Source organism: Haliotis asinina, chromosome 1, assembly GCF_037392515.1.
Source record: "Haliotis asinina isolate JCU_RB_2024 chromosome 1, JCU_Hal_asi_v2, whole genome shotgun sequence".
Lineage (NCBI taxonomy): Eukaryota > Metazoa > Mollusca > Gastropoda > Lepetellida > Haliotidae > Haliotis > Haliotis asinina.
Genome location: NC_090280.1, coordinates 23732146 through 23748341, shown reverse-complemented (window position 1 = coordinate 23748341; position 16196 = coordinate 23732146). Strand labels below are relative to the sequence as shown.

The 16196-nt window shown below is 41.4% G+C and overlaps 2 protein-coding genes across 9 annotated transcripts in view; both read right to left on the bottom strand.

Moving 5' to 3' along the window:
- Window positions 1-1883: 1883 nt before the first annotated feature.
- On the bottom strand, window positions 1884-2555 carry LOC137264474 (ras-related protein Rap-1A-like). Its single transcript, XM_067800141.1, has one exon. It carries the CDS (start codon window positions 2553-2555, stop codon window positions 1884-1886), a length of 672 nt encoding a protein of 223 aa, XP_067656242.1.
- A 5833-nt stretch (window positions 2556-8388) lies between these two features.
- Window positions 8389-16196, bottom strand: part of LOC137288891 (uncharacterized) — a 148297-nt gene continuing 140489 nt past the window's right edge. For all 8 annotated transcript variants that reach the window (XM_067820822.1, XM_067820819.1, XM_067820820.1 and 5 more), the window contains one exon: window positions 8389-15710. In XM_067820822.1, coding sequence (XP_067676923.1) covers window positions 10858-15710 — 4853 coding nt within the window. In that variant the 3' untranslated portion in view covers window positions 8389-10857. The remainder of the gene's footprint in view (window positions 15711-16196) is intronic.

Here is a 16196-nt window from a genome sequence, read left to right as displayed (position 1 = left end):
AAGTGAACAACACACGCATATCTGACGAGAAGTTTTTAAATAGTGACATTACATCTTGCATACTACACACGTTTATATGTCAGGGATTACTTACGGCTGTATGATTATTGTCTTCTTCATTAACAATGTCAGTGCGCATCTGCATCTGGTGAATTATTATAAGAATGAACCACAGCTGTCCTTTTGTTTTTGATATGGTGTTGTCTGATACAGACGTGTCCGCAAGTCTTTGTCGTTTGCGTTCCTTCAAGTCCGACACACTTGACACCACATTTGGCGCCATTACTGATTGGACAATTTCAAGAGTTTTGACGACTGCCCATGGTCACAAATTACATCCAATACAACTTCATAATGTTAAGAATCTAAATAAACCGTTATATCCCTAAGTCTCAGCAACTAATACAAGATACTAATACTAATACAAAGATCATTCCGCATACTCGCACTCCCAGTATTCCCTCCCCTAACGCCACCCCACCCCTAACCAACTTGTTTTTAACCCAACCGAGGAAAACCACACCATTCATCTCGGAATGGTAGTATCTGTTATCTGTGGACTTTGCTATAGCAAGTCGCAGCCTGGGAGAAAGACTTAGCTGGAGCAACCATCATGGAGAATGATTAGTCTCTCTCCTTTCCCTAGGGGCAGCTTTCTACGTGACCTCTCATCACCCCATCGGGTTATCCACTGACTGCTGGCAGTGTACGAGGCATTGACCCAGGTCTTGTCCAAGTACATTGGCTCGAACCCTTCATCGCGCTTCTTCTTTATTACCTTGAGAAAATTATTTCTCTAGCGAACGATATCAGGGCGTTCACAGAGTACTGACGTATTCTCCCTTGAAATTTTCTTAAAACGACACCCGAAAGAGTGTAAAAGTCGCCAGAGTGTGTAATATGATACTATGAGGTTGTGTTCTTGATTCAAGTGCTTTTTTAGTATTTTCAGCGACATATATTTGTTTTCAGAATAGAGCTTGGTGATTTTGACACGACCGCTACCTGCTTCGCATCATGGAGGTGCAACTCCAGGAATGTTCGCCATTGAGCCGATCCGAAGAAATGATGTCAGTCAATTGATCGTCTGGTCAAGATCGGATTATTACTGGACCATCGTCACACAGCTAGACTATGGTCGACTGTCGTGTGAAATAACAAAGAAGCAGGCTCAACCAATCCACGCACTCCAAAGAAAATGTGAAAATGTTAGAGTTAAATAGTTTTATTGAGATTAGTCTTTAGAGTTTACAACGCCAATGCTACTAACAATACTGAACAAGTTGCTACAGTACATGACTACAGTATCTAGTAACAGCATAATCTGAACGTTTATGAGACATAGAAAATAGAGGCAGACATGTTTTGAGGATACCAACAAATCTTACTTCCTTATAGTAACGGTAGCAATGGTATATTTGTGTCCCATCTTATAACCGTAACCTTGTCTGCGCCCGTGAGACCTTACACAATGATCACAAGTGTTAGTGTTGACATACATAGACTCGGGTAGCCCTGGGATTCTGGCACGCATAAGCTCTGTAAGCTAGCTGCGGTTACTTTTGACCCTGGGTCCCCCCATGGCACTCTGGATTTAAAGAACTGGACAAACTACTCGTACATCAAACTGTACGAACTTCCTTAAATATACGACTACTTCCTCATGATGTAAATAACAACAAAAAAGCTATATGTTGATGTTGCTTAGACATGTATATATATACATGATGACCAAGAACTACTAAATAAACTAAATATGGCATAAGTAATGCAAAAACAATTTACATTTTTTTTCGTCCTAAAACAGTGATCTGGATGGACTAAATATCACTCGGATAAGCAATATTTCATACCTGAACATACCTGATTACTATGTGAACACACTACATGTCTCTTCTGAAGAACCCACGGAACAGCGAGGTAAAAGTTCTCCACTGTGACCCTGCTGGTCGTTCTGGTACAGATGGACTCCGTCTCTTTAGAACTGGAGTCAGTGAAACATTGCGAGTCAGCTGTCTGACAACTTGTTTAAATGCTTCACAAACCTGATCGTAGTTGAAGGACGATGCCTCAACGTATCCATGTCTCCATTTCCTCCTGATCAAATACTCGGCTCTGTTGCACGGCACGACCTTCTCATCATCAGGGAGATCCTGCTTATTGGCAACAAAGACGATAGGAACGTCTTTGTCCATCTTCAACTCGATGATTTCATGACGTAACCTTTGCATCCTTTCAAAGGAGTCCTGATCTCCAACCGAATACACCAACATAAACGCATCACTCTTACAAATGGACAATCTCAACATGGGAAACAGTCCATGTATGCCTGAGGCATCAACTATGTCTAAGGTGAGTATTGCATTGTGGGTTTTGAAGACAGATCTTTCAATGTTGTTGGCGGACTCGTCTTCCTTCACCTGTCGGAACTGAGATATGATGGCAGTTTTTCCAACACCAGCTTTACCAAAAACTGTCACCCTATAGTTCAAGACGGCCCTGGTAGAGGTGTGCCTGCAGGTGAGACGTTGGAGTGCTGACAGCAAAGAAGCCATGCTGTGTCGTCATGAAACAGATCTCCGACATTGAGTTTAAACGGTGAATCAGACAGTTGAAGTTTTCATGAGGCTGCTGAAAAATGTCTTCACTGTCACATCAGAAATAGTCTCTGTCCTAGATGGCCAGGTGTATTCTGCGCACGTACAACACACCACACCACACCAGCTTTCGATTGGCCAAGGCGCTTCCGTCATCATGTGGATTTCTGATTGGCGTCACTACACATGGACAAGATCTAATGTTCGGGTGATAAACATTCGTATTTTGGTGTAGTGATTTTGAAAAACTGACACACCTTGTTTTTCGCTGTTTTTGACAAGATTTCAGCACGCTCAACAATGTATGTAGTTGTAACTTAGGCACACAACAAATATACATTTACCTACACTGATGACATACAGATGTACCGACTGTCTTGACATATACATTTTCCTACTGTCATGACATTAAGATGTACCTTTTGGTGTGATATACATGATATGCAGGTGTACCTAGTGTCATGAAATACAAAAGTAAAGAGAGGTATTGGTGAGAGTAATGTGACAGTATGTCTTTTTGCGGTTTTGAGTTGAGTTGAGCTTTACGTCACACTGGCACTATTCCAGCCACATAGTGACGAGATCAAGTTTGCATTTTTTTACAGTTCATGGTCCATGGTCCCAAAATATTTTCATTTCACTACCAACTTTAAAGACGGAAATGTCATAGCACCAAATATGAAAGCAAGCAATTCGTTATTCTCTTTACAAAACTTAAACTACAATTTATGATACAGGTCAACATCCCTCAGGTAATTCACGATCAGATGCCCGCTCACACAAGAAAACAGATCTTTCAGATTTCTCGTAGGAATGATGGGAGTCCCATTGAAATTTCCAGTTGTCCAAATGTCGTCAAATATATTGAGTTTCCAATCTTGACACAGGGAGGTATTTCAGAAGCTGATAATGAATATCACCAGCTCGTGGTGTTGTGAGCCTGCCCTAGGGCAGTACGTATTTCGTGAAGAGAAAATCGCTTCATTGTAATCCTCGCCATTATTAGAGTTAAAATTGACTGATTTCTTTTCTTGGCATCACTGGAACTGGGGGTTATAATTGGATGAGGAGGAATGGTTTGCCAAAGTCTCACCAAGTTTGTTTGCAGTTTCAACTTTATTTGTTAAAACAGAGTCACCGTCTTTGAGATGGCGAACACCACCTTTGGATCCTTTGCCCTTAATCTTTAGAATCATGTTCCACAACTTGGACATGGATCTCCGGGAGTTGATTTTGGGCACATAAATCCTCCATGACCTGGGTTTAGTTTGCGGTACGATGGGACCTGGCATTTACGTTCCGGGTTTAGCATACAACAGAACTATATATATGTACTTAATAAATAATACTACAAATACTTTGAGCAGCCAGGTGCCCCCAAACTGTCTTAGAAGACAGTAAGAATGAATACACAGGAAGTGGTCATATTTTCGTGAATGAAAGTGACGTATCAGTGGAGGAAATCTGTGAAAGTGTTTGAGGAATCAAATAGCACTGGTTGTGCAAGGTCAGGCTACCCAGATAGGATTCATAATTGGCCCAGCATTGGCCCAACGTTTGCCAATGTTGCACCAACGTCTACTATCTGGGAAAATCCCTGATAAGGGATTACTATCAGCATTTATCATCACTTAGACTTTTCGTGACTGAGAAACAGTCTTGTGATGCTTTTGTATAGTTATTGTGTAGTAAAATAATCGTGTTAATGTGTGCTTCCTCTTAACTGTCCAATTGATTAAAGTGAATAGATAATCTACTCAACCCAATTTTGGGTCATACTATTGATTGAATGATTTGACATAAAATGTCTTTTGCTAGTGGAATCTGACGTGGCAATGCTCATCTTTAGTTTTCATCCACACCATGAAATAAATTCTGTGCAATTTTCAAGGGAAACTGTATTGACAAAACGACAAATAGTTAACCAATGCGTGAAAAATGACATTCGTGCTTTGTGATTCTGTATGTTGTTATGCATTGCTGGTTTGAGTCGAGGGTCAACACCGGTGGCGTTGATAAGGGTTCTTTGACTGTAACATTTTGTAACATGTTGTGGCACTTCTTGGTGCTTTGAGGTAGTTTAGCAGTAAAGTGTTTCCTTGTGATGTCCGGGTTTGACTTCCCATGTCCGTACGTTGTGTGAAGCCCATCCTGATGTCCCCTCTCATGGTATTACTAAAACTCAACCCATTCACTCTTGATCTGTCAACAGTTATTTTGGTAGACGAGGTGGCACTTTTCAAGGTATGTGCTTAAATATCCAGTGTGCTTCATAAGTGGACAAAAGGGGGAAAAACGGAATTACTGTTGTTCTGTCGAGAAGTCTGAAAATGTTATTTCCATTTATATTTGTCTTCACTGTTATCATGCCACTTGATCTTTAGAATGGTGGATTAAGGAACTCATTGGTGGTAAAGATTCAGGGTTATGCAATCCCTGTCTCGGCTTTCTCTCGAGTTTTAAAGAACATTTCTCCATCATCCAAAGAAGAACGAGAAGTTCAGCGTGTATCAATGATCAATTTATTATTATGAGGTACCTCAGCTCCATACAACGCTATTGGTCTAAGGTCATGTGACACACAGCACACTCGCTTCAATATCATTGGCTAACATACGATGACATCACTAGTTTCCATGGTAACATAAATACAGCGAACCACATGAGTTTATTCTGAAGCAGTGGTCAGTAATAACAATAGGTGAAAAATGATACCGTCGGCGCTGACTGATCTGAAGAACTGGTTCAGGACTTGTCAGTGCTGTTGTTAGCTCCACGTCAGCCAACATAATAAGCCGTTTTGCTCCTAAGAACTAGGGTCTCCATGACCTGTCAAAGACGAACTCAGGTCTTCAGGGTAACTAGGCATAGATTTGTAACTCTATGCTACACCCTTCTCTTAAATCATATTTATATTCTTGCTCATAATATGCTACATTAACGTGGTAAAATAATGAAATATTAAATAGTTTGTTTTCCCAAAAACAAATGATGTTACAACAGACTTTCTCATTCTTTGGGAAATATTTTAATGCTGGGCGAATTAAAGGTAATATGTAATAGAAGTGAAGGTAAATGGGTGCCTTCTTATAAATAGTCACTTCAATTATTCAATACTGAAATCCAATACTTATTACTTGTATATTGTCAAGACAGGTCGCTCTTATAGATGGAATATTGCTGGTTGAAGAAGTTTGTGAATGAGAATAGATCACGGGATTCTTTTAGTCTCCCTCCGTGTGTGTGTGTGTGTGTGTGTGTGTGTGTGTGTGTGTGTGTGTGTGTGTGTGTGTGTGTGATGCACATCCTGAACCACTTCTTAAGATCATCGCCACGAGAGATGTTTGAACTGGACAACTAATTCAATAAACAAAATAAATAAACATCTATTTTCTACAGTAGTGTTAGTTGACGGTAGTAATGGCCAATTAACCACTCATAAGCACAATATTAAACTGACAATATGGAAAGTATACTCTGTTATCAACAAAACAGCTAATTGGTCAGAAACTGTCACATGACCAATTCATAGCTAGATCATTGGTTGGTTTGATGGAGTGACACTATCCAATTCTGTACAAAGATTACATAAATTCTTCATGATCTGGCTCATGACCTGTATGTTGTGAAGCTTAAATCTTCATCAAATCTATGAAATTCTTTAGAGATGTTAACCATAAACAGCTTCATATTTGGCATGATATAACTTAGTTATTACATGCCGAAACAAATCTGAATTAATTTGTTACCTAGTTATGTCCCTTTGATAACAAGGTCATTTCAACAAAAGCTGGACTTTTTCTAACCCTCCAAAGCAACACCTTCATATTTTCTACTTCTTAGAGATGATGCTAAACAGGTGTCATCTATAAGAAATCACATCAGTTATGAGTCACACATAAATACACTGTCAATATTCAACGTATACATTTGGTGACTATACGTCATAAGATAATATATTTGATTATGGGATAAAAGATACAAAGCGACAATTCCTGAATAAAGATAAAACTGTTTAAGATATAATCTTTCCGGAATGTTCACTCTGAACTTTGGCTGGAATCGTTAACGGAATGAACAGTGTCCTACAAGGATGACGACGACAGTGATAAGTGCAACTAGCATGGCCAATATGTACCCACAGTAAATACCGCATACAGGTGGGAATAGATGTCTGTACAATATCGGGAGTTACCTGTGACCATCATGTGACCATGTACACATTATGCATAGAAACAATGACTCTTATTGCCAACTGGGACTTATGTCACTCCACCAAACCCTGTCACTTTGCACCACCAAGCTGCTTCATCGCATATTAAAGACTAGCATTGTTGAAGTAAGTCACATGCTACCTTCTCCAAAATCTAGGGAAACAACTATACCCTGAAAAAATAACAAATTAACATATGTTAATGCATGGTTGCAGGTACAGACATTCTGAACAAAAATAATTGCCATTTCATGAAATTAAGCCTGTTCAAATTGAAATATTTACATGTTTAATTTGGAGTTTGAAATTTAGGACCCACAGTGCCACTAACACAATGTGATCTTTGTGCTGTGACTGTCTTACGACTGTGGGAATGACAATAATTATAGTGTTAATATTGTTGTGTTCAAAGTCAGCCTGATTTACTATAAGATGAGACTGTATTTTGAATATTAGAATGTCCTGTTTAGGTTGGATTTGTTTCCAAGAAGTTGGAGGGTTACATCCGTGTCCTCAGAACTGACCAGATTCAGCACACTACAGAAACAGATTCAGCTAAGAGGATGCGATCGTTTTACACGAGTACAGAAGCGGGATGACGACGATGCCATCATATGTCAGGTCGAGATGTCCACTGTTTGTGCAGGAGATATCATCACATCACAACTAACAAGACTCCACTAACGGCCCCATATGTGTAAACTCTGTTTGTGGACTAAAACTGATCAAAGGCGGTAATCATGGATTCCAATCTTGGGATAGTTAATGTCTAACTTTCTGGATAAAACTTGCTCACACAGAAAACTGGACGCTGGATCAGTCAGATACTGTCCAACAGGGAACAGTTCAAAAGGGCCAAAGGACAAAAGAGCCAAAATTGAAAAAGTCAAATAGGCCAAGGGAAAGGCAAAAGGGCCGCAGACATAAGTCAAAATGGCCAAACATTAGAAAAGAGTAAGATTAATAGAAATTTATAACAAGTCTTTGAAGTAGTTCTACTCCTAAAAATATCAGAGTGTCTAAGTGTTGTTTATTTAAGACATCTCAGAGTGGTTAAGCGTTTACTTTATAACATACAACTGTTTGTGTGATGATTGCAAGTAGTCAGTAATGTAAACAAGATTAATAGTAGTGGTTATGTGTTTATGTTATGAGTACAGTCAACCATGCATCTGTTTCTGTAAAGACTACAAGACGTAACAGAGTCATGAATGTCAGACACTAGGCAGTAATCTAAACAAGATCAATGTTTTAATATTTTGTTGTGAGGTTTAAACTAGTCATGGGTGTCAGTTACACTAGTCAGTTATTTAATTAGTTGTATTTGGTGTCATGATTCTGAATGCTTTTAGAGACGAACATTTCAAATTCAATGACCATATCAATATCTCATATCAAATAATGTATGCTTCAATTTTAAGTCCCCTTCAACTGCTGAATGTATGATGATCACACTATAAATTATCATTTTTGTTACTATTTACAAAAGAATACAAATATAAACAATAATAATAAGTATTAATGCAATCAAACATGTAAAATAGATATTAGTTTGTATGACATAATGTTTTTTTTTAGCTATGGCCCTTTTGACTTTTTCAATTTTGGCCTCTTTGTGCTTTGGCCCTTTTGACTCACAACCAGTCCATGACACCTTTCCTCAAAGTGATCATATTCCTATGACTGTCATAAGACTATGTTAATGTATGGGAGTTACGGATATCTTCGTGCTATGATCTCTTTGAGGAAGGAGGAACAGGTCTTAAAAGGCATTAATTTTACAACCCAGATCAAAGATACTGAGTGACAATAATGTTTTGGATATACATAGATAATTTTGACCGAATATTAAACTTTTAAAGGATAGAATTACATATATATTTCCTCCTTTTTTCCAGTTCATTTCAGACCAGTCACAAATTATCTTGGTCAAGACACAAAAGATCATAAATCTTGATTGGACACACGAACAAATGCTAAAGGCCAGTCAACTGAGATAGCCTGGTCAACTACCTAAAGTGTTCTGACTGTCCATGATGGGATTAACATATCTCCTGCACATACAGCTGTCCATCCTGAGACCTGTCAGAAGGCACATGAATACTTAAATATTGCACTTTCAATGCTTAAACCAACAGACAGTGTTACATACAGGACAGCTAAGATTATTTATATATATCCTGCAAATATATACACTTTGTATGCAAATAAACAAGTTTTCAACAAATGATTTGCAATCTTCTCATTGCACTTCATTCTGGTTATGATCAGTCGAAACTGGTTCTAACCAGTCCAGACCAAACCTTCATCTTGGCTGTTCTCTGTTAGATGGGTGATCTATGTTGTATTATGCTTCTTCTGAGACCAGTATTACAGAATCGGCATGAATTAATATAAGAAAATTGCAGATATATATGCAAAGTTAGTATTTCATAGACCATGCAACACCTTGTGCAGAAGGTAGCTCATATGCCCTGCTGAGAAAACAATCCTCCATCTGACGAAAAAATATCTGTACAGGCCTTTAGTAATAAAAACATCACAAGGTGGATCCTCAACTAAAATGATTAAAATTGTCTGGATGGAGAGAGACGAATGAACAGTGAAACTTCCAAATTCTGTTTGAGAAACAAGTAAGCCCAGTAATAGAAACAGAAATCAAAACAGAGTAGATCTGGACACAAACATTGTCTATACTGGTTGTGGTGGATCATCATATCCACTGAAGCAGACACCTAACAAACAAGGGGAGGTAACTCCTGTCAGCATCTGTTGAAGACATCCCTGAGGTAACACACACCAATATGTTGACAGTATAGAATGCCTTATTTAAAATTGAAACAAACAAAATCAAATTCTCACACATCTTCTTATACTTGATTTTCATCACTGCTGCGATGTGGACGACAATAACGTTATTTTACTCGTGACGTATGTTTTGGGTCGTTTCTCAGACACTGTCTTCAGGACGTATATACAGCAAATCAAAAGGGAGGATTTCAACAGGAGCGGAGATTTTCTGTGAATGACACATCCAAACTTGTTAATATACATTGTGCCTCTACTGAGCAGATCATACCAGTCATGGTATGTGAATGAACTATACACAATGAAGTATGGTATCTAAAATCAGTATTTACAGACTCTAATGCCACACTAGTTTCTAATATATTAAATGCTTTGATATTCGTGTACAAAAAACATGTTTCATTCCATTAATGATTTTGATTTTGATTTCAGTTAAAAAATATAAATAAAAGGCAAGACATCAATAAAATTATAACGACAGCAAATTGAATATTAGCACTTGTAGGCTGTGGTGGAGATTCACCCAACATCTCAGCTTCCATTGCAGATTCAGCATACAGCAGTTGACCAGAAACCTCCACTCACAGACATCACACGCGTATCACACAATGAGTATCTGTCCATCCATTCAAACACACATTTCATGGTGTTGTTGCAATACAGTTGAGACGGTATGAGCAGGGACAGAGCTTTACCGTAAATCCAGTTGCCTCTTAAGTGTCTTTGTGATTTATATGTCAGAAATGGAAGTAAATCGAAAGGTAGTCATGATGGTGGAGACTGATGGTGGCAGTACTACTGCAAAAATGGTCTGCAACCACTTTTTGAGTAAGCATGGTTTTACGCCATTTTTAGTTGTATTACAGCAAACAGCAGGGGAAACCAGAAATGGGCATCACACACTACATCAATGTGGGAAATCGAGCCTGGGTCTTCAGCATGAAGAGTAGATGCTTTAACCATTAGGCTAGTCCACTGTCCTTACAACCACTTTGTTAAACAGGACCCATATCATATGAGGTTAGAGAAGTTCATAAATAAATTGTTGGACAAAAACTGCAACATTGCATGTTTTACCACTTAAACCTGCTTGACCGAGGACAGAAGTTTATAAAGTGACTTGGACATCACACATGTTTCAGAAGTCTGAGCAATAGTTTTGTATAATCATGGTTCAGGCTGTTGGACCTAGGGTTAAGCTCTATCCCTGCAGTAATGAGTAATTTGGTCTTGCAGAGATTATTTCTTGACCCCATAAAAAGGTTTTGGCCCGAGTCTGAGAGGCTGATTTTTTACACCTCCTCCTTCATTGATGGTGACTGCTGCAGAACTAGGAAGCTCCAAACTGAACCTGTAACTGGGAGGGGTGGAAGCATCCATGGTAGGACGTGACACAGCTCCCTGACATGGGGACACACTTCGCACTCGACCTCTCGTTGACCTTGGTTTTACAGGAGGTGACCTTTCATCTTTATGTTGAACCTGACCTTGAGCTTGCTCTTCCTGATTTTTCTGCCTCTCAAAATAATCCATGAGTTCCTTGATGCTACCCCGTCTCTGTAGTCCTGATCCTGATTTCTCATGAGGATTTTCGTCACTTTTATGTCTGATGCTTTGTGACCTTGGGTCGGACCAGTCATGGGCCCTGTTCTTGTCCCTCAAGACAGTGTCACTGCCCGAACTGGCATTGTAATCACTTGACCGACTGTGGAAGGAACCTTCCATGTAGTGTGACCCTTCTGACTCTGATGTTGATGATTCACTCTGTGTACGGCCATGTGACCCGCTCCTGTAGCGGGGTGGCTTACTGAAGTTACTGTATTTCTCTTTTCGCCTTGCTCTGTACTCACGTCCAACCTCAGCCGGGGAAGATGGAGGGTGACGCTCTTCCACAGCCCGGTCAAGCAAAACCTTCGGACGGGTGGGTGTCGGGCTCCTTGACGTGATCCTGTTTTCTTTGTCTGAGCCCATACCACTGCGTCTCATCCTCTCGCGAGATCGTGACCTCCGACTGAGACTGGTGTGTACAAGACGAGGCGAGGGTGCTGAGGCCTCGTCATCAGTGTCCATATCTCCATCCAAGCTTCTCAAAGCGCTGGAGGGCAGAGACATAGACAGCTGGGGAGAAGGCTGACAGTCTTCATTTGGACTGGAACTGTCGGCCAGGTTCTGGTCTGACCCCTTCTCAAACAGATCCATCAAAGACTGCATCTTCTGACTTCGTTTCACTCGCAATGATCCTGTGTGGTAGGTTCCAGATTCTTCAGAATCAAGATCTTCAGGTCCGAAAGTGTCATGGCGTTCAGCTGCAAGTTGGAGCACTGATTCATCTAGGGACGACCTGCTTCCGATCATGTCCTCGACATGTCGGGTTGCCATCACAGGCTTGGATGTCTTCACATGGAGGGAATGAGAGTACTCAACCATGTTGCCTTCTTCTATCATCAAAACATCAGGGTCGGGGGTGAAACGAGGATGAAGTGGGAGTCGCTGGCGATGTGAATCAACGTCTGAGAAAACATCATCCTCCTGACTTGAGATTCCTGAAGGGTCAGCATCAGAAGGACCTGTGCTGGAGAGGTCAGGGGTTACAGAGTCTGACAAATCATCCACAGCCTCTGCAAGCTGTCGAGGAGGATGTGGAACTTTTTTGGCACGAACAGTCTGTATATTCTTTTTAAGGTTTGGACGTCTTTCTATCACTAACTTAGCATCTCCCTTTTCGGATGTAATTTCTTTCACGATAACTGTCCTAGAAATATTGTCTTGGCCAAAGGAGAGAGGGGGAGTTTCCTGTCTTTCACTTCTTTTCACAGTGGGCCTTTTGACCTCCATGACCTCTTGGCTTGGAGGAGCAAGGTCAGGCATTTGTCGTGGGGAGGGAGAGCGAATTTTCACAATAGGTGGTTCCATGAAGGAGCCACCACACAGAGAGGGCATATCATCACACTCGGTGGGAGGAGCATGTTTTTGCTGGCGCTTCTTTGGAACAGGCACTGACTTCCTTTCTCGTTTTACAGGAATCTGACTCTGATGAGACACAGGCTCTTTTCCAGTCATTTCTGTCCCAGAATGCAACACATTTTTAACTACTTTTGACCGCACCTCATCAAAACTTTCAACTTTTACAATCTCAGTTCCTCTACTTTGGGACTTTTTGTAACTACTGTGAACATAATTTTGACTGTTTGATTCAGATGAAAGCACCAGTGACGTCTCCACCTCCATCACCTCAGAGTGGTATGAAGAAGACTGGGGGCTGAGGGTGAAGGTCACTGAGGTGTCAGGGGACACTGTGCCGTCATCGCCAAACTGGGAGTGCTGCTGTAGATTACCAGAGTCAATACTGTAAGAAACAGAACATGGTGACGTCCGGTCCGACTGCACACTGTCGGACATATTGCACACGTGATCCACATCCATCATTTCACTACTCCTGTCATGATCATGTCTATATGGCAATCTTTGATGGAATCTTTTCTCAGGATCCTTCCTGGGAAATGTTTTAGAAGAGTATGCCTCTGAAACCTGTTGTGACGTCTTGTCAGCAAGTTTGGATTCGGTGGTTGATCGCTTGATTGTTGATTTCTCCACAGTGAGAGTGTCATGGACAACATGGACTTCAGGGAGTGATGGAGACATGTGAAAGTTGCTGGGAGAGACGTTTCCACGATAGCTGACACTAGGATACTGGGGGTCTCGGTGTCGGGAGGTCGGGGAGTAAGCAGGACCTCCAGGTTGACCTCCTGTGCAGTAGAAATCTCCTGGCAGTACGAGTCTATCTCCCCCAAACCGACTATCTTGAACCGACCTGTGGTCCAAGTTCTGTACAACATTGGGAGATGTCCGAGGACTGAGCCGAGGACTGCTCTCTACTGAACTGCTGCTTGCTGTATACGGGATTCTAGGACTGGATCTTCCCATGCTTTGGGGGCTGGTGATGTTACCTCTTGGTGTTTGAGATCTTAATGTTCCAGTGGGTGTGTCCTGACTGCCACTATCTGAGAATATCGGACTGTCCCTCCATGTGAGAGACTCCTGGTCCACCATGTCAGAGTCTCTGCCGCCAGAGGAGCTGTAGCCAGGCAGGCTGGCATTGCTGTTTCTTAAAGAACTTTTCACCATGGCAGAATCTGATATGTGGCTTTCAGAGAAACTCTGTGGAAAGCCTGTTGCAAAGTTTGTGGGTTGAGAGTTGTTGTGACACACATACTCAATGCTGCACTCACTGTTGTCTTCTGACTCTGTCTCTGTTGATGACTCTGAATCAGAAGACGTGGTTGAGGAGGAGGAGGAATCTTCCTGAGCACATATATCTGCAACATGAGAACCTGACCCAGAACTAGACTCACCGGAAGACTTAGATGGAGCCTTCATAACCCTTGGGGCAGCTACGATTTTCAAATCAGTAGGCTTAGCAATGGAGGTTTGTTTGCTGTTGTTGTTTCTTTCACTGAAACTCACTGCCCCCGTCTGCCCATTCATTACACTGTCACGTACAGTCCGGTCTTGATGTGGCTGTTGAGCTGATGGTGGAGCTGTTTTCACATTCCCAGAAACAATCTCAATTTGATCAACAGGCGAAAACCTCATTTTAGGGAGACCACTACTCTCCTGTTTTTCTGCTTTATGCCTTGTTTTGGATTTGTCTATTCGAGCATAGTCAGGGATCTCACTGGGGAAGTCTGTCTCTTGTGGATTTGTAGGTGTGAGCACGTCCTCTGATATATGGAGAGGGGGAAGATCGTCAACAGGGCTTTCGTGTCGACCATAGCCTTCTTCCTCCATCTCCAGTGCACGGTCAACATTCCTCTTGAAAGCATTGTCAATTTGCATGTTAATCTCCTTCAAGGTTCGGCTTAACGGGGAGTCTGTGAGGCTGTCTAGAGAAGCACTCCGTCGGCGCCGAGCCTCTCCCATTGGGCTGTCATCACAAAGGCTCAGGTTGAAGCTGTCCACTGACTGAGACAGTTCACTGATTGTCACAGATGACAGGAGGTCGGACTGACTGCCTACATTCACATTCTCTAATGATTTAGCTATGTCTGATGGCACACTTAAACACTTTGACATTTGAGGCTGGGGCTGACTGTGATGCATTTGCTGTAAATTGCTCTCCAATGTTTTGATTTCAGAGTTCAAACTTTTATTGGACTCGGGTGTTTTTATTTCCTTGTATTCATGAGGACCAATTTCTCGAAATTCAACTGGGCGGTTGGGAAGGTGTTCAGTCTTCACTTCCATTGGAGGAGCGTGTTTCTCCTCCAAAACCTTCTCACCATCAGCTTTCTGGATGGTCTTCTCAGGAGGGGAAGGAATTGTTTCATAGATACCATACTGCATACCAGTGGAGGTCAACTTATTGTCCAGTTGGTCAATCAACTCACTCATACTAGAAGGAGACCCCATGATCATGGTCTCTCGAACTTTAGGACTTCCATTTTGCTGCGAGTCCTCATCTGAAAGAATCTCAGCGTAATCGTGATGCCGTGAGTAGAAATACTGCGTAATGATTGGTTCATTTTTATTTTTGTCACCACTTTTCTCGGATTCATTTTGTCCTTTTCTCCTAGCACCAGGACTTTCAGGTAGCTGCACAGTCAGGATGTCCTCCTCACTTGAACCAAGGCTGATATTTTTCTCAACATTTGCTTTCTGTTTCTTCCTCCCAATCGGTGGCATTTTAGCACAGCGTTTCTGTGGGCTGATTTCCTCACTAGATCTTGGTGGTTTTCCGTCACCATTCTGGCACACCACATTTCTTTGAATTTGAGGAGAGTTGCCAAGCAGACTGCCCAACCATCGATCCGTCTGCTCGTCTTCATCACAACTGCCAGATGAATCCATATCCCGGCCCAGTTCAAGGTGAGGGCTCTCTAGTGAAGGCTGAGATGAGGTTTTATGTCGAGATGCGACTTTACGAGATTCACTAGAGCTCCTATCATTGCGGGGTGTGTTGGGAGCAGACGGCGTCCTACGATGTAAGGCCTTCCTAGTAGAATCCCCTCGAATAAAAGACTGTTTCCTCTCAGGTTCTCCCCGCTTCTCAGACCTTGACCTTCTACCAGTTTGGTGAGGATCAATGCCTTGCTCTGAAAGAAAAGAACAGATAATCCTATTCAAACATGTACGATCCAACTTCATCCACATTATCTTATTTCAATGATATATATCGTAAGAGTACATCTATTCTAAATACAACATGTTATCAAGAAAAGGCTCACAAAACAATACTAATCTGTATAGAGCAAAAGTATACTTGGTTTTGGTTGGTTAGTTGTATCTGTCATTGACAGCCCTCCATTTCCCTTTTATTCACCAGGAGGCTACTTCCATACTGTCTGTATCTAGTGATTTCTATGTGTTACCAGTATTTGGCTAACTGCCAAATCATGTTTTTCATGCCTGTAATGTGTGACACTTTCATGTCACCATCCAGCTATGTCGGAAGTGCTACATTTTCTCATGTTGTAATCTTGCCGCACTCAGCAACATTCTAGCTATTTGGCGGCAATATGTATATAAACAGGTATTGACCAGGCCATCCAGTGATCAACATCATGTGCGGTCTTGTTCTG

Excerpts from the sequence above, each read along its gene's own strand:
- LOC137264474 (XM_067800141.1), bottom strand. The coding sequence starts at position 2,555 with ATGGCTTCTTTGCTGTCAGCACTCCAACGTCTCACCTGCAGGCACACC.